This window comes from Monodon monoceros, unplaced genomic scaffold, assembly GCF_005190385.1.
Source record: "Monodon monoceros isolate NGI ecotype Baffin Bay Population unplaced genomic scaffold, NGI_Narwhal_1 Super_Scaffold_21, whole genome shotgun sequence".
Classification (NCBI taxonomy): Eukaryota; Metazoa; Chordata; class Mammalia; order Artiodactyla; family Monodontidae; genus Monodon; species Monodon monoceros.
In genome coordinates, this window is record NW_021703778.1 from 127,243,249 (window position 1) to 127,262,753 (window position 19,505).

General features: G+C 39.7%; 1 protein-coding gene and 1 pseudogene across 1 annotated transcript in view; both read right to left on the reverse strand.

The window, feature by feature from the left end:
- The window catches only part of LOC114903906 (nuclear cap-binding protein subunit 2-like), a 37,579-nt gene extending 33,450 nt beyond the window's left edge, over positions 1-4,129 (reverse strand). Inside the window, 3 exon segments of the mRNA XM_029237136.1 lie at positions 1,918-1,960; positions 1,963-2,412; positions 4,108-4,129. Coding sequence (XP_029092969.1) covers positions 1,918-1,960; positions 1,963-2,412; positions 4,108-4,129 — 515 coding nt within the window.
- A 327-nt stretch (positions 4,130-4,456) lies between these two features.
- Positions 4,457-5,067, reverse strand: LOC114904941 (annotated as a pseudogene).
- Positions 5,068-19,505: the final 14,438 nt, after the last annotated feature.

Consider the following 19,505-nt stretch of genomic DNA (forward strand, 5'->3'; position numbering starts at 1 on the left):
AGCCTGCTAATGTTAGTCTTTGTCTCTTTATATATAATAGATCTTTTTATTCTGGTTGCCTTTAAGATTTTCTCTCTATCTTTGGTTTCAGAAGTTTTTGGGTTTTTTTCCCTCAGTGTTTGTCCTACTTGGGATTCTCTGATCATCTTGATCTGTAGTTTGATGTCTTTTTTTATTTTTAGAAATTTCTCATCCATGAACTCTTCCAGTATTTCTTCTGTCCTGTTCTCTCCCTCTTCACTTTCTAGGCTTCCAGTATTTGTAGATTAAACATTCATTATTGTCTCACAGATCTTGAATTCTCTGTTTTTTTAAAATTCTTTTTTTATCGTCATGTTCCATTTAGCTAATTTCTTTCTTTTTTTTTAAGTTGGTCCAATTTTATTGAAATCTTTTACAGAAGACAATTCAAATAGGAACCACTGCTGTGGTTTTAAGGCCTATAGAAATCTGAGTTATGTTTTACTGCAAAATATATAATATATTAATTCAAACTACAGTGTAAAAAGATTTTAATAATGAATTATAAGTCTTCATTAAGTTAGATATTTACAAATATTTTCCGAAATACTTACAACTAATTTAGATATCTTTTAAAGTTCAAATAGCCAGCTTAAATTTGAGAAAACATACACTTACTGTAACTTGAAAGATGTTCCTATTGAGATACTTCAGCCCCAACTTCACAGGCTACTGGAAATTAAGAGATACTTTGTTGCTAGATGAAAAAATTTCACTTATGTCAGGGAAAATTATACTAGACTACCAGTTTAAAATGAGCAATAGTTCATATAATATTAGAGAAATTCTCTCTTGCCTTACAAATGCAAAATAAATCCTCTAGACTCCCTTTTCTGTAGAGACCACCAGCTCACTATCCAGGCTCTGAAACTTAGCACAATTAGGGAAAAAACAAGACAGACTTCAGTATGACAATTAGCCAAAACATTTCCCCAGGGAAACATTTCTGATTTTGTTTTTGCTAAGCACTGTCTTGATCTTTAAGTCATTTTTTAAAAACAAAACAAAAAAACCCACTCAAAACCCACTCAAGGACAGTTCGAAAATGAAAAAAATAGATCTGATGGCTCTCCCAGCAGCCTTCATCATGTCAAGGCAATGTTTTAACTCACATCTCCTGATATTTCCTCCCCATTTCCTACTGACAGCGTCCGTCTTGCCCTTTGAGTAGTTGAGGTTCCCTGTAATACAGACCCTTGGTTTTCTTAGTGTTAGCTAAAACACATATTTTGAAAAATGTGTTCAGTAAATACCCTTCAAGTCCTGACCTAATTTCCTGATATATAAAGCGTATTAGAGGTGGTGTCCCCTGCGACCGTCTAAGGCTTACTTTTGCACCAACAATTTAGGAAGTTCCCTTGACTCTTAAGTTTTCCTTTCGAGATTAAAATTCAACATAGAAAAAATTCAGTTATCAAACATCTATTCCTAATTTAGAGCAAAGCCACATTACATAGCAAAACTCCCCTTATTAAACTTTATCTCAAGCAAACTTAAAATTTTTAAAATAGTAATTCCAGGCCCCAAGGTAGACCTACTTAGAAGTAAACATGGTAAACACTTAAAATTTTTTTTCCAATCTTCCTAAAAGAAGTGTGTTTTTGGCTGATAGATCAATATTATACATCAAGTCTGTTGCTAAGGAACACAATTTTTGACCTGGTAAATTATTCTGGTAATCTGACACACGACCAAGATGCGAAGACTATAGAATTAAAGGCATTCTTTTGGATTCTGTGCTTTAATAATTTTTAATAGGAAAACCATGAAGAGGCTTCCAGCTCAGTAGAGACATTGATTAAAGCTTGGTAAAAATGGGAAGGTTTGCAGACCTTGGGTAACGCACATCAAAATCAACAGGCCAAAGGAGTGAGTTTTTCATGATGGGGCTCTCACCACTCACAGGTTTGGGCCAGTTTTCCATAGCCTCCTCTCCCAGATCGTAGTCCTGACGATACTCATCTAGCATCTGGCCCCCAGAATGGCCACGGCCATACTGCCTGCCCTCCTTTAAGCCTGCGTCCCAGTCTGTGCAAGTGATCCGGTCATCCAGATACATTCCATTTATGTACTGCACGGCATTTTCTGCATCTGCTCTAGAATGGTATTCCACAAAGCAGAACCCATATGCTGTTTTCTTCATTTTATCCAGGCCCATGATGATTTTCTTTATGTTACCACTTTTGCTGAAGAGTTCATAGATTTGTTCTTCAGTTGTATAGAATGAAAGATTTCCAACATACAATGTACAGCTTTTCTTCAATAATTTTTCCTGTTCTTCACTGTCATGCCAGAAGTGCTGGTCCCAGTACTGGCTCAGCTTGACATAGGAGTTGCTGCACAGTGCCTTCAGGAGGCCACCCAAACAGTGCAGAGAAGTGGCCGAGGGCGCTGCCACTCCAAGTATAATGAAACCATTTAGCTAATTTCTATTGGTCTATTTTCAAGTTTATTGATTCTTTCCTCAACTATGTCTAGTCTATTTATGAGCCCATCCTTCATCTGTGTATCTGTTACCTATATTCTAAATAGACCTTAAAATTTATTTCTAATAGTTTTTATTTCTTATAGTTTCTATCACTTTCCTGAAACCTCACAAATGTTCCACTAGAGCCTTTAAGATATAAATCATAGTTATTTTAAATGCCCCCTGTGGTAATTCTAACATCTGTGTCATCTCTGTTTCTGTTCTGTTGATTGATTTGTCTCTAGATGGTGGGCTCCTTTCATTTGAGTCTTTGTGTTTCATATTTTTTTGTTGTTGAAAGAGGTACTTCTTGTGTAATATAGTAGAGATTAAGGTAAATAGCATTTAGGTCAGGAAATAGGCACACTTCTTGTTCTAGGCTGTTTGCACAGGGGACTGAGTCAATATAGTCAGGATTTGAGTTGAATTTGGGTTTTGTTATTGCTTTGTGGTTACCTTCAATGCACACTACAAACTTCAACTTCCTTTAGCGTTACCTTGTGCTTAGAGGAAGAGCTTGGTATTAATGGATTTCTCTTAATGTTTCAATTCTACCCTCAGCTTTTCTACCTCAGTTTTCTCTGTGTGCCACTGCCACAGAGGTGATCTCTCTCCATGCTCTTACCTCTCCCCAAGGGCTAGGCTGCTGTAGTTTATTACTTAGCGTGTAATAGCCTGGTGGTAGAGGACAGAGGGGATTCTCTATTTTCTTGTCCAGTCTCAATCTTAGGCAGTGTACCTAGGTCTTTTGGGCTAGAGCTTTCTCAATGATCCTGCTCAATCTCCTTTGGCAGTCAAACTCAGCCTTGTATTTGGTGGATTTTTTTTTTGAAACCATTTGAACTTGTATTGACACCAGCTACATGACTTTTCTCAGTAGCCTTATGGGAATGGATAAAGTGGCTTGACCCAAGATAACACTGACTAGACTTAGCAATGTTACTTTTAAATAAAACCAGCCCTATTTTCCCCACTAAGGTGGATTAGAGAGTTCATAATGGTCACAAACTAATACTACAGATAAAACATTTAAAATTTTGATCCAAGCTTTTTCTATCATCCCACACTTGAAAGGTATCTGTTGAACACCGATTTCCCAATTCTAGCATCACTAGCTTACAAACCTTAGGGCTAATAACTGCCTTCTCATTTATCTACTGTTCCATTTCCATTAGTTTCAAGATACACCCGTGTAAATACCATGACTATTTTGCATGAAGTTAAGTATTCTACAGATCCCAGAGTCATGGGATTGAACTAGGAGCTCCCACCTTTTATGTGAACTTCAGAGGTACCATTGAGGCTAAGGCAATTTAATTTAGGTTAACTAGGATCTGTTTCATATTTAAGAGAACCCTCTTGCAACAGGTTTATTCAATTCTCTTAAAAATGGTGGCATTACTTTTCACCTTTCAGAAGCAACAGTTACACAAATGGAATATTAGATTAAGTCTAAAAATGTGGGCTCTAGTCAACTCTCATTACTTTTCTGCATATGATCATGACAAAGGATCAGGACGTCCTTCACAATTCCAAGGAAAGTCCAATTTAAAAAGTTTGTCCTTGCCAAACTCCATAAAACAGCCACTTCAGAGTAAACCAGCAGAGCATTGCATCACCCAGTAAAGCTGTAGGTTTCATCACGTGCACCAACAAATCTACGTGACTAGTTTCTGCGCTCCTATTTTACAGAGTTTATTTTACACCTATTGTACCAAACAGCATTTTAAACATGGACATATCAACTCCCTAATAAAGCAAAAACACAGGCATTTCCCTTATTAGAAACAAGATATACCATCACTTAAAGTCTTCAAACATGATTGCACTTAAACTTTCATAATTTGACAGTGCATTCAATGAGTCAATCTGCAGACAACTAGTTTTAACAGACAAGTTTAAAAAACACTTTAAAGTAGACATGAATGTCCTAAACTGTTTATTAGGTAAGAATTTTACAAACATTACTTATATTAGTGGTAGCGGTGGAGCTGGAGAGTATTGCTTCTTCTCCAAGCTGTGCAGCGAGAACCACGGATACTGTGGTGGAACCTGCGGCTCTTTCTGCTTGTGGATGTCAGTCCCCACAAGTCCCTGTGCTTGTGGACTGGTTTGGTGATCCACTGGGTGTCAGGGTTTCTTCTGATAGCTTTATGGAATGGATCAATGAGGATAACCTCAAGGAATTTGTACGTAGAATCTTCACCAACCCAGTAAGAATTCAGGACCCTCAGGGCCCTACAGTGGTGTCCAGCTCACTTCTCAGCAGCAGACTGAAGGCTTCGAGCAAACTTCAGCTGATTGACACCATGGTGGACAGGTGTGCCATAGGTGGCACCCTTAGGAACTGGGCGTTTGCGGTCACTGCAACACACGCGAATCCAATATATGACATAACCCTGCTTGGCCTTGTACCCCAGCCTGTGTGACTCTTTGGGCCCGGTGGGCGGGGGGAGAAAGGGGGCCTGGTGCAGTACGGAGAGCTGGCAGTACTGCCAGCAGCGCACCCTGAGCAGAAAGCACATCGTGTCTGACTCCTTCTTCCTCCGTAGCTCCTGGATGTACTTGTAAGCGCCCATCTCGGCTCAGCTGATGGCTGCCGCCAGACCTTGGTGGGTATTATATAGGAGAGAGTTTCTGCCCTTCTGTTAATCCTAGGAGATCTTTAGTGATCTGGGCACAGGACTGTTTCTTGCTCCACTCTCAGCAGTAGAGGGTTTTTTCCTTTACATTTTCCCCAGCTGCAATGGGTCATCACCAGTGCCCTGGATATTACAGGATTCTCTCTGCTCTTCCAATATCTTGAGCCTCTTCATCCGTAGGGGAACAGGGACTGGATAAGGTTTGTACTTTTATTTTTTTGGCCATGCCGCATAGCATGTGGCATCTTAGTTCCCCCAGCAGGGATCAAACCCTCTCTCCCTGCAGTAGAAGCTCAGAGTCTTAACCACTGGACCACCAGGGAAGTCCCAAGGGTTTGCATAGTGGTGGCCACTTCTCTTCATTCATGCCTCACTGAAGGAGAATTTGCCAGTTTCCTGCTCTGCTTCAGTCATTCTTGTCAGCAGCTGGTGGAGGTTCATGGAGAAGATCCTGTGAGTATGCGTGAACTCCATTTGTGTCTACTGCTCCTACGGCTTTAGCCTCTCATGGTAGTCCACACTCCAACTTTAGTGTTCATTATAAATGTTAGCTGGATTCTTCCTACAGGTATCTATGGCACCTAGTGTCTTTTTTTTCCCTAGTACTCTGCCATATGTGAGTCAGTGCTCATGTCCCATCTCTTCTTGGAAGGGTATGTCTTTTTTTGCGTTTCAGGCTTTTTGGTTGCATTCTGACCTCAGGTCTTGAATGGGTCTAAGAAATATCATTATCTGGCATTTTCTTGTTGTTAGGATGGGAGTGAAACTCTTTCCAACTTTCTACATTCTAGACAGAGGCAAACTCCTGTTTGCTTATTCTCAGGGCGGATTGAATCTTTTCCTTGTCAGAGAGCTATGGCTCCAACAATAGCAAACAAACTGATTTGATTTTGTTTCTGACCTGGGGAATTCCAACCTATGTCTCTAATCCCATTCCCCTTCCCGAGACTATTATTTAAGAACTTTGCAAAGCCTGCAACTTAAACAGAAACTTCACTGTTCTATATTATGTACAATCTTCAGGAGTGGCAGAAAATACAAAGCGAATTCCAAAACTCTATTAGCAAAGGTCTTAGAGACTCCTGTATTTTTATGTCCTAAGACATTGCTATTGACTTTAATGACAATGAGATCAGTTTTTCTTCTGAATTTCACTGACTCTCTTCTCATGTATTACTAACAGGCCAGCCATGCATCTAGGAATATTTTCCCCAATTTTAGAACCCATCTTATCACAAGTAGACATGACCAAGTAGACATGCAGGGAATTCATATAGTACACACAGTCTTATCAGCAACTATGAGTAGCCTTTCCTAAACATCTAAATATTCCTTTTATGACCTAAAACTTGAAGATCTGGCCTTTGGAAGAAATATAAGAGAAAGACAGCTCTTGAACCCTGATGGAAAAGACCCTATTAGCTAACTAGAATGGTAGTGATATTCCAAAGTGTTGTTCCTTGGATTCATGCCTCTTAATTAAAGAGGAATAAACCATCCTTGAATCACTGCAATAAAGTCACTGCAGGAGAACTCAAACTGAAGATTCTTAAGAACCCTCCAAAGTAGAAAGTCTTTGGAAAGAGACACGATTCACCCAAGACTTCCAGATAAAACAGAAGACTACATGAGACATAGACAGCTTCTACCCAAGATCCACTGAACAAGACCATATATTGTCATGTTTTAACCTGCATTCTTTTGATTTTTGTTTTTATAGCTATCTTATTGTCTCTTTTGCTGATATAAGGCTACCTTTATCTATGTTCCCTATAAAGCCTCCATTCTTTTTTTTTTTAAAATTAATTAAACAATTTATTTAGTTTTGGCTGCGTTGGGTCTTCGTTGCTGTGTGTGGGCTTTCTCTAGTTGTGGAGAGTGGGGGCTACTCTTTGTTGTGGTGCACGGGCTTCTCATTGCGGTGGCTTCTCTTGTTGCGGAGCACGGGCTCTAGGCATGCAGGCTTCAGTACTCGCAGCACGTGGGCTCAGTAGTTGTGGCACGTGGGCCCTAGAGCATGTGGGCTCAGTAGTTGTGGCACACAACTCTAGGCTCTAGGGTGTGCGGGCATCAGTAGTTGTGGCGTGCAGGCTCAGTAGTTGTGGTGCACGGGCTTAGTTGCTCTGCAGAATGTGGGATCTTCCTGGACCAGGGATCGAAACTTTGTCCTCTGCATTGGCAGGCAGACTCTTAACCACTGTGCCACCAGGGATGTCCCTTTGCTAATGCTCTTGCTACTTGCGAATTTCATTGCCTGGCCCTGGATCATTCTTGATTCATGGAGCCAAAATATTACAACACTATGTGACAATGCCTTAGGGGTATCTTGACTAAAAACAGGTCAAAGGGGACCCTTTAAGACTGGTATTGGATTAGTATAGAAAGGGCTACTAGATACTCCTTGCAAACTAAATGGGAACTTGTTATGTTGGTAAACTGATAGTTCCTGGCCTCACACAGCACCCATTTGGGGCTATTCGTTTCCCTCTCAGAACAAGACATTGTTAGATAACGTAAATCAAGGAGAAAACTTGGATTTTGATTGGAGAATTGAAACCCTAACTGCCCAAGCGGAATTCTGGACTGATTTCTTCTCTCTTTCACCAAATTCCCTTCATATGTTTTTTTATTTTTATTTATTTTTTTTTTTGCGGTACGCGGGCCTCTCACTGTCGTGGCCTCTCCCGTTGCGGAGCACAGGCTCCGGATGCACAGGCTCAGTGGCCATGGCTCACGGGCCCAGCCGCTCCACAGCATGTGGGATCTTCCTGGACCGGGGCACGAACCCGTGTCCCCTGCGTCGGCAGGTGGACTCTCAACCACTGCGCCACCAGGGAAGCCTTCCCTTCATATTTTATAAGTATAGAAAGTAGGGAAATCTTGTGGCCCAGAGATCTACCAAGGCTATAGATCTCATCCAAGAGGTTCATGAAATTGGACAGACACTGATTCAGAATAGAGCATTTTAGATACAATATTGACCTCTTGAAGGGTATCTTCTGCTGATTTTGGAAAATAATGTTGTATTTATATTCCTGCAGACCTCTTTGGGATCTTTAATATTGTTAAAAAGCTCTAGGAAGCAAACAAAGACATTATGAAATTAAGCAATTTGGCTAATATTCCATACCTGGTTCTATGGACTCTATATTGGTGATGAGATCTTTTTCCTTAGTTTAATTTGGGTAATATTGGATTCTGGCTGAAAAGTGGACTACAAACTCTGATCATAAATCCTTCTCTTAGTATTTGTTTGTGCTGTGGTGTTCAAATGAGTGGTATTCTGAGTTTGTCCCATTGTGTAGTCACTGATCCATCAAATGATCCAACAAATGACCATCCAAAGAACAAATAGAAAAACTTTACACTTAAGGAGGTTGAAAAGACCACCTTAAGAAACATGATACTCAGTCATGACAACTCAGAGTAGTGAACATCTGGGTTGATCACACTCCCAGATGTTAAGGGCCTATCCTTCAGCTCAGGCTTATGAATGACCATAACAATGAGAAATGAAACTATCTGTGTATAAACAGTATGTCTTCTACATTAATGTAACTTAACTATTTAATTGTCTTCATCTATATTTATTATTTCAGGAAACTCTTAACCAAGAAGATAAAAACTGCAAATACCTGTATTTCCCATTTTAAGAACTTCCCTAAAAACCCATTTAAATAAACATCTAAGTGTTTAATACATAACATCAAATGATGATTTATTCTCCAAGACTCTTTGAAACCCTTGCCTCAAAACCGTTACCTTGGGCTTCCCTGGTGGGCCAGTGGTTAAGAATCCACCTGCCAATGCAGGGGATATGGGTTCGAGTCCTGGTCCAGGAAGATCCCACATGCCATGGAGCAACTAAGCCCGTGTGCCACAACTACTGAACCTGCGCTCTAGAGCCCGCGAGCCACAACTACTGAAGCCCACGTGCCACAACTACTGAAGCCCACGCGCCTATAGCCTGTGCTCTGCAACAAGAGAAGCCACCGCAATGAGAAGCCCACACACCGCAACGAAGAGCAGCCCCCGCTCGCTGCAACTAGAGAAAGTCCGTGCGCAGCAACGAAGACCCAGCGCAGTCAAAAATAATAAACAAATAAAATAAATACATAAAAATAAAACTTAAGAAAAAACCTTACCTTGCTGTATACACCAATCCTAATCTACTATATCATGATCCTTCCCCAATATTAATTAAAACATCCCCTTATTTGAAGACTTGCCTTAAACCAAAACCCCAAACCTCATAAACATCCCAACTTTGCCTTTCCACTTCAGAATACAACTAAGACTCTGTCAGTGTAGCGCTTTCCTTTTACTACAGTAAGCAATAAACTCAGCTTTGCTTTATGAACAGACTATTTCGGCAGTGTTTTGAGGGAGTCAGCATTTGACAATATTTAGCAGCAGGCATAGCATACTTGCCAATCTGAAGACATACTGGCTGTGTCCCTAGAACAGGCTCCTGGAAGCTCTGGCTGTGCCTGGCAATAAACCTTTAGCTGTTGGATTGTGGAGGAGGTAAGGAAGGCTCCTCTGGTAGAGAAGGGGGAGGGTGGCCAGGTCTAGTGGGTGAAGGAGAGTGCTTAAAGCAGTGTCTGTTTACCAATTAGAAGTTTTTCAATATTTTAAAAATTGGTTAAAACATTGTACTGCCTTTACGGGTGGTTACCAGTTAAATATTAGTCCTTGGTGAACTGATCATGGTAGACCAGATGGAAAAAAGATGACTCGTGGAAGCCAATGTGGATAGATGACCATTCAAGGGAACAGATGTCTTTGTCTGTTGAAGGTCTTGCCAAGCTGTAAACTCCCCCAGAACTTAAAAATAACCCTCTGCAGAGCTAAAAACAACAACAACAACCCTCAGGAAAGTGGGACATCAAATTTGTTACGATTAGGTTTTTGCCATTTGGTTGAATAGGAATTCAATATAGACATTACATATAGCTCAAAAGAAATAAAGTTACACTTTTTGGGTACTCTTCAATTTTTGAATTGAGATTCAAAAGTGCTATGTATACATCTTTATACAAATGGTATTACTGCTTCTTTCCATAATAATATGTCTATATAACTATCTTCATTCTTTAATGTGGTGGCACAGTATTTTATTGTATGAATGTACTATAATTGAAATAACCACTCCTGTGATGGGCATTTACACTGTTATAGTTGTGTTGTCACGATAAACAATGTTGACTAAAACATCATTTTACATACATCTGAGGAAAAAGTCCCAAGGTAGAATTTGAGTCAGATATTACCTAAGTATCTATCAAAAAGTTTGCACCAATTTACACTACACATCAACATATATGAAAATGAGTGTTTCCTCTTATTATTACCACCACTTGGTATTGTAAATTTTGATGTATTTGCCAATCTGCTAGGTGGAAAACAATATCCTTTTCAAAATGTTTATTTATTTAAGTAGGAGCAAAGTTGAACATGCTTTCATATTTTTAGTGACCATGTGTGTGTATTGCTGCTTGTTCATATCCTTTGCCTACCTTTAAAATTTCTGTTGTTCATTTCGATGATATTTGAGTTGTCTATTGAGGAATTTATTCTCTAATCTGTTTTTTGTATTAAACGTTTTCTCACACTTTTTTTGGACTTGATTTATGGTAATTTTGCTTTGTGGAAGTTTAATATTTATATTCAGTCAGATTGTTAACTTTTTTCTTTTATTTTTCTAGATTCAATAACATACTTACAAAGTCTTTTCTACTCCCCAAATATTGTTTTTTGAAACCTCAATCATGTTCTATTATTTTTGTGGACCCTTTTTTCTGTTTGAATTTTTGATATATTTGAAAGTCATTTTAATGTAATACGTGAGGTAGTAATCCAGCTTTATTTTTTCTAAAGGCTCTCGCTTTCTACTTGTTCTATATTGAGTTTACTGGGATTGATTGCTTACTTGTTTGGAATCTTTAATGACATTTTCCAAAGGCTTTGTTAATGAGAGTGCTTAAAATTCCACTTTACTGGTAGTCTTTAGCAATTCATTCTGCATACTGTTTTCCCACAATTGCTGGCTGACGGCAATGAGAAAAAAAAATTCTATTGAAACTAGAACAGACGGCAGCCTTCACATAGTACGGGAGTGGCATGATTCAAAACAGGAAAGATGGCTCTTTGTTTTAAAAAATATCTTGGCTGACTTTTTGGATGGGAAAGGTGAAGCCCCTCTCTCTCCATCCACCTCACCCCAGGGCAAAGTCCAGAAGCTGTGGGTGAATTGCTTTGTGTGAGAAAAGTAAAAGGAAATTGAGGGTCAGAGGCTGGCAGCTAGGCGAACCAGGGGCTGGGAAAAGGATCTTGGGAGAGAGGTTGGAGAAGACGGCAACAAGCCAGAGCCTGAGGGAGAATATGGCCAGCAAGAAACAGCCCACCAGGGAGAATGGATACTGGCTTTTTAGATCAGCAATATTTAATATTCCATTTTAAGTTGTTTCTTGCGTTTCACTAATGCAATCATCTTCTTTTACCCTTCACCCCCTACAAAAACCTATTATACACCAGCTTGTATTAGTGGTACTCTGTGGGGAGTGAAGAAAGTGGGGGTGGTATTGCCCACCATGGCAGAGAGAGATGGCAGCAGCTACCAGGATACAGGGGGCTACAGGCTTCAGAATGGACTCACCAGATCAGCCATCCCATCCCCAACTTTCCTATTCCCAGCACACACGAAGAATGTAAGCTCCATGAGGGCAGGACTTTTTTTTTTAATGTGTGTTTTTCTTGCTTTATCTCTAGTGCCTAGAATAGAGCTCGACACACAGTAGTCACTCAATAAAAAATTCTTGGAATGAATGAAAATCCCACCAGAGATTCTGTTACCGAGTCCAACCTCACTCTGCTCGTTGCACGACAGGCCAATAAATCGGGAGATGAGGTGTTGAGGCAAGGAATACGACTTTATTTGGAAAGCTGGCAGACTAAGATGGTGGACTAGGGTCCCCAAAAAACCAACTTATCGGGGTCTGGGTGCCAGTTTCTTTTATACCATCAAAGAAGGAGTAAAGTAAAAAGGCAGAATAGAGAGGGAGAGGTGGTGAGGAAGTAAGGTATAAAGGGCCATCAGTCTTGCAAAACATCTCCTGGAATGTCCAGCATCGGGAGGGGACAGTGTTAATTCTTTTCTGCAGCCATTCACAGGTGGGCAGGGTCAGATTGTCTAACTGTGAGCTGAACAAAGACACTTTAGTTTAACATTCAGGCAGAGGGACAGGGTTCCCTGAGGCAGGCCATTATGTACGATTATAATAACAAAAACAATGAAAAGCAAAGGTTAAAGTCAAAGATACAGATCCAACATGGAGTCGAAATTGGCTCTTCCCTGTTACAATTCTGGATTGTGTAGTATTTAGAATGAGGGTTTTAGCCAGTGCATTTAGATGTTAAAGAAAAGTGAACCCAGAATGCTGGACACTTGGGATTCTGACTTTATCAGCCTGGAATCCTGCCTGCTTTACCTCTGGTTTCTCTTGTGAGATGTCCCTGCGTCACAGACGTCCCTGTGAGATGGATAAGCAACTTGTGACACTGCAGTGATAGAGAGGTCTTTAATCTCTTCTTTAATTACTTCCTAAATAGAATCGCCTACTGAAAATCTTCCACGACGTATTATCGTAACAGGGAAGAACAAATCTGACTACATGTTGGATCTGTTTCTTTTACTTTAACCTTTGCTTCCCATGCTTTTGTTCGCTAAAAGGATACTGTCTATACACAGTGGCCTGCCTTGGGGAACACTGCCCTCTGCCTGAATGTTAAACCAAAGTGCCTTTGTTCAGGGAAGCACCCTGACCTTGTCCACCCGTGGATGGCTGCAAGAAAGAAGAAATGAACACATGTCCTCCCTGAGGCTGGCCATTCCAGGGGACATTTGCAAAACTTATGGCCTTTTTACTTTACTTCCTCATCTCCTCCCCCTCTCTATTCTATAAAAGAAACTGGCATCCAAACCCCGATAAGATGGTGTTTTGGAGACACTAGTCTGTCATCTTCTTGTTCCGCGGGTCCTGGCCTGTGGGAGCAGAGTGAGCTTGGACTCAGTAACATTACCATGACACTTACTATATAACTCAATTAAATCGACCCCTTAAGGGTGTTGTTCTTACAATGAGGTGGCTTGGGGGCTCAAAGGCAGCTTTTAGCCAGAAGTGTATTCTCCCTTATGGGGTCATTTAAGTTTTGGAAGAGAGAAGCTGCAGGAGGGGAGGGCCTTAGTTCTCAAGTCCTAGTGTGACCATGGGGAAGCGGGGTCACTCTCAATAAGGAATGGCCTCTGTGAGTCCAGAGAGATGAGAATTGGGACTTTAATGAAGAATTCTTTCAGAATCGTGGATGCCTTCCCACAGCTGTGATTGGCAGATCCTCAGTGACCAGGTGAAGCTATGACTGCTCTGCGCTGAGTGTGAAACGCACGTGTGCAAGTATTCTACTAAGGTTAGGAATGGCCCAGGGATTTGGTGGTTTGGGGCTTGGAGGGGGGGCTATGATTGCAGGATGGCTAAAATATTTGAGGACAATTATCTGGCCTCAAGGAGGAGAGAGAAGGTGACTGAGGGACTTGACCACTGATTCTTTGAACACACACGTCTCTATGATCCTCTGAGTTGCAGTTTCCTTGTGCATAAAATTGAATAATACCTACCCCATTGGGTTTTGGTGAGGTTTAGAGATAATCTACCAATGGATACCTTGCTGAGTGATAGGTACACAGGAAACACTGAATAAATGGTAGCTCTTATGTTTATAAATGTTTCTCAGATTTGCTTAGGAAAAACTATATGGCAGGCAGTTCAGGAAAGTCCAAGTAAAGGGCTTGTGGGAGGCCAAATTATTAACATATTAATACAGATACAAAGTACATGATAGGCACCTCTCTTCTCCCCCAATACAGGAAGTGAGGCAAGAGGTCATCCATTCGTACATTCACCAGAGTGGAAACATGGCACAGAATGAAGGGTGAGACTCTGTTTTTCAATTGTCTGAAAGTTGTTTTAAAAGATAGATTTATTTTCTTGGCAGATCCTCATGAACAAAAGCAACTAATAATGAGTAATCAGGATATAATAATAATTAGCATTTTGGGGGACTTAATTATGTGCCAGGCTCTGTGCTGAGCAATCTCCTGGAGTTTTCTCTCATCCATCGGCCCTGAGAAATACATGCTTTCCCGTTCTGGTCCTGGAGGTAGTAGATGAGCTGGATCAAGGAACTCTATGTTTACCCTGTTAAATTTAATTGAATTAGGTTTGGCCGTTGGCGCAGGCAGTTGTAATCTTTTTGTGATCTATTCAGCCATTTACCATTATTGCTCTTTTCCATCTTCAAGTTGCCTGAAAATTTGATCACTGGGCCACAAATACCCTCATTCAAGTTGCCAATAAAAGCATGAACTAGTTTAGGAACAAGGATAAAGCTCTACTGAATGCTTTTGGAAACTTCTCTCTGGAGTGACTTTGATTCATAACTCAGCATTCTTTGGGTTTGGCTCTACTTATTCTTTAAAGTGGTTCACATTTATCCATCTTGTTTGAAATGGTATCATGATTGCTGAAATGCAGATTTATAATATCTATAGCAGGTCTGTGATTCCTACCACACCACTAATCTTAGGAAAGAAAAAAATTGTCATGAGTGTTCTTGAATTCAAGGTGGTTCCTAGTGATCACAACTTCCTCTTTAAGTGTTTAATATTTTTTAAAGATTTTACTGAGGACTTCCCTGGTGGTACAGTGGTTAAGAATCTGCCCGCCAATGCAGGGGACATGGGTTCAAGCCCTGGTCTGGGAAGATCTCCCATGCCGCAGAGAAACTAAGCCTGTGCCCCACAACTACTGAGCCTGCACTCTAGAGCCCATGCTCCGCAACAAGAGAAGCCACTGCAATGAGAAGTTCACACACCACAACGAAGAGTAGCCTAGGCTCGCCACAAGTAGAGAAAACCCGTTTGCAGCAATGAAGACACAACGCAGCCTAAAAAAAATTATTGTAGTTCATTTACAATGTGTTAATTTCTGCTGTACAGCAGTTATTCAGTTATACATATATATACATTCTTTTTCATATTCTTTTGCATTATAATTTATCATAGCATATTGAATATAGCTCCCTGTGCTATCTTAATATCTTTAAAATAATTGCTTCTAGATTTTTTTCTAGAATCAGTGGTGGGCTTACCTTACCTCTTTGGTTTTATAAAACTCATATTCTGCTCTTTGCTGAAAATCAGGAATGAAAAAACGGTATTCTTCAGATTTATGGCACCTCTTCTCTTTTTTGTGAGATGCCATTGATGATCTTAGAAGAGTTTCAAAAATAAATAAAACTGGAAATCAGATTTTAAGGCATTGAATTAATTAGAAGAAAATAAAAGTCAGATCTGAGATTTCATAATGCTTTTCCTTAATGTGTTCAAAGCAGCTTTTTGTTTTGAATTCAGCCACAAGAATAAGAATTTCAGTTCAGTAGGAAATTTATGTGTAGACAGCTTTTGGCTTATTTCTGACATGTCTCCTTTCTGTCAGGTGGTTGTTTTATAACAGCACAATTTATTGAACTTGGCACCATGCTTACTCATACTTATATGCAAGTCATGCTGTTTCAAATATGTCTTTGATGATTACAATTGACTGGATATTTAAGATTACTAGAAAAGGAACATCATAAGAGTTGTACCTAATAAAAGAGTTTCAACTCTAAGTATTTCAAATCTTTTCATTCCAATCTTTTATTCTTAAAGTATAAGAGGCCTGGAAGAGACCTAATTCCCTGAACTCAGCTTTGGTTTGCCCATATGCATAATTGAGCTTCTCTTTCTTATCCTGAGAATCAGGTACAGAGCGCTAGAATGTGCAGCACTGCCAAGTATCTCTACCTAGTACTGTGTATGACAGTTTAACACACATCCTGGCCAGGAAAGACTCTGAACTTGCTGGTTGGAGCCTGGGTGGCAGGGATCTGGGATGGATTATGTAGCCCATTTCTAGAGGAATATCAAAACAGATCACCCCAACTCTGGAAAGTTCAGTAGTATCTGGGCCACTTTTTTAAACACCAAGATCAAAGTCAATCATAGAGGCATTCCTTACATTGTGGCACAGATGTGTTTATGAAAAGTTGGTAGAAGTTGACTTGCAGATTGGATTCTATTTTAAAGGCACTCTGGTGGCTTAATAGTTGAAAGTATGTATTAAGATCTTTCTTCTGTAGTGTGAAAGAACACTCTCTTATATATCTTCTGTATACATATGGATTTTTATTTGATAATTTTTCTTAAAATGGATTAAAAAAAAAAAAGGCTGACTGCTTCTTCTTCTTCTTCTTTTTTTTTTTAATATTTATTTATTTATTTGGTTGCACCGGGCAGGCTCCTTAGTTGTGGCTCGCGGGCTCCTTAGTTGTGGCTTGCGGGCTCCTTAGAGACTCTGCTTCTTTAAGACAGACTGAAAACAATGGTCCTTTCTGGAAGCCAGTATTTCAGGGCCAGATGCCCTGAAATCTGACATTTGTCATGTATTAATGTTGAAGGCACTTTCTTTAGGGGTACATTACCCTGTTTCTAAGAAAAATATATGTCATAATTATAATTGTCTAAAATAGTTACTGATCTTTTAAAATATGGTGGTTTGAGAAACATTAAGTAAACATTAAATAAAACTTTATTTTAAAAGCTGTCAGAAATTTCTTTTCTAGCTGGGTTTAGATAATATCTGCCAGATAACAATATGATTTTATGTTAAGTGATTTAAAGAGAACAAAATTATATATTTGGTAATATCAATATAATCATAAATAATATAAAACTCTCATGATTTGGATCACATAAGTTTGAATTTTAAGGTAAGGTGACTATATCATATGTGATTACTGTAGATAGCAACTGCTCTCAGCTCTGGCTGTATGTTAAAATAACTGAGGATTTTTGAAAAGACACTGACACCTGTGACCCATACCCAGAGATTCTGACTTAATTGGTCTGGGAAGTAGACCAGACACTATGTTGTCAAAGGTCCACAGGTGTCCTAATGTACAGTCAAGGCTGGGAACTACTGTTACAATCTCTTGCAATGTAAAGTGTGGTCTATGAATGGTATTAGCCTGACTTAAAACTTTTAAAATTCAGACTCTCAGGCCCCACCTCAAACCTTCTGCATCAGAATCTTCATTTTAACTAGATCTTGAGGAGATTCATCTGCAGTATGTTTTTTTCATGACACTTTGACTGTAAAAGTGCTTCATAGTCATTCTTTTGTTCATCCATTTACTAATTTAATATTATTATTATTATTTGGTCCATTTTTTAAGTATCTGATGAGGACAAACACTGCTCTACATACTGGGAAACATAAAAGTATGAATAAGATTTGGGCCTTCATTTCCAGGAACTTTTGAAGGACCAGGGTCGGGGTAGGGTAGAGACATGGGAGCAGATTCAGGACTAGCGCTGTAATCTACCTGTAATATAGAATTGTCTATAGTCTTCTGGGAAGAAAACTGGAAAGTAAGACCCCTCCCCACTCCACCCCACTTTCACCCAGGGACTGGGATTTGAGCTGGGTTTTTGAAATAGAAGTAGGTAGGGCCAGTGGTTTTTAAAGTATGGTTACTAGACCGGCAGCGTTGACATCACCTGGGTACTTGTTAGAAATGCTAGCTCTTGGGCCATTCACAGATGTAATGAATCACAAACTCTGAGGGTAGGGACCAGCAGTTTGTGTTTTAATAAGCCTTCCATTGGATTTGATACACACTTAAGTTTGAAAACAGTGGCTGGAAGCATTTTCTAGACAGAGGAGATGGGAAAGAGCACTGCAGGCCATTGGAAAGGTGTGCCCCCAAACCAGAATAAAGCTCACTCACAGTGTACCATGAAGCTTTTCATGGCTTGAACATAGTGTGTTGACTGTACTTGGAATTTCGCAGCAGTTTTGCTCAACATTTTGTTCCATGTATCTTTATTGTCTTTCTCTTTTCAGGTCATTTGGTCATAAGGCATTTTAATTTTATGATTATGATTATTCATCACATTTAGAAAGCGAACTTTGTGTTTGGTTGTATGATAATTTGTTTTCTTTTTTGAAAATCAAACTGTGAAGTTGGCTGAACACTCTTTTTATTATACTGAAAACATTGTGATTTCTATAGAAATTCATGGGAAAACCACAGTATATGGACTTCCTCATTTATCTTTAAATGAACTTACTTTAAATGATCTTTCTTGTTGGGGACCTGGATTTTCTTGTTGGGGACGTTATAGGGTAGGGAGAGTCTGTATAAATCCAAACCTCATCAATTTTAGTGATATCAGTTTTCCCCTTTTTAATATTTTCTTATCATGATATCCAGGAAAGAGCACATACTTTTTTTTTTTAACCTTTCTTTCTCTTCTTCTCAAGTTGAAGTGCTAATTAGTACCTTGGAGGCCAAGTGAAGGTAACTGAGAGAGGACAAGGGTCTGGATAATAACCCATGAAATGGAGCTCAAAGAAAATTCCCACTTGAGAGCTGGAAGGGATCACAGAGATCAAAAAATTCAGGTGTCTCACATTGGAGGCCTCTGAGGGCTTAAATGAGTTGCTCAGTCACACTGCTAATGGAGAAGCTGGAACCAGAGACCATGTTTCCAAACTCCTTGTTTAGTGTTCTTTCTATTAGATCATGGATGCACAGAAGATTGTATCCCCATGGGGGGAAAACACAAACTGTATGTAAGTGGCTGTAGAACATAACGATTGATTTTTCCCTTTGCAGTTTGTAAGGGGCTAGTCATACACCAGATCGCATCCAATTTGATGGCTTTAACTATGTATTGATCGTTATCTCCTAAATCCTCTTTGGAATGAGTTAGATGTGAGTCGATGATAAAAAGAAAATAAGGAAATCAATCAATCCAATGTTGATTTCCTTACTGAGGCCCAGGCTTTATGTTTAATAACCTCCTGAACAGGTCCACCTGGACATTCCATATAGGCATTAGAGAATAAACATTTCCCCATTTGAATGCATAGTCTCTCCTAAAACTTGCTTCTCCCACCCCTCATATTTTATCAATATTCACTCAGAACCTTTAGGATCATTCTCAACTCTTCTTTCTCTCATCCCCCACATCAACTCAATCACCAACTCTCTCAATTTTATCTCCTGTCAATCTTACATCTTAAACAGTTTCCAAATCCAATGCTTCCTCACCACCTGCACTTCCATTGTCTTAAGTCAGGTCACTCTTACCCCTTATCAAAGCTACTGCAGCAGGCTTTGTCCTCTTTTTCCTGCCCCCAGCCTCATAGTTGGACATTTCTCTTTCACGCTATTTTCAGAGTGAACTTTGTTAAAGTGCAAGGTTTATC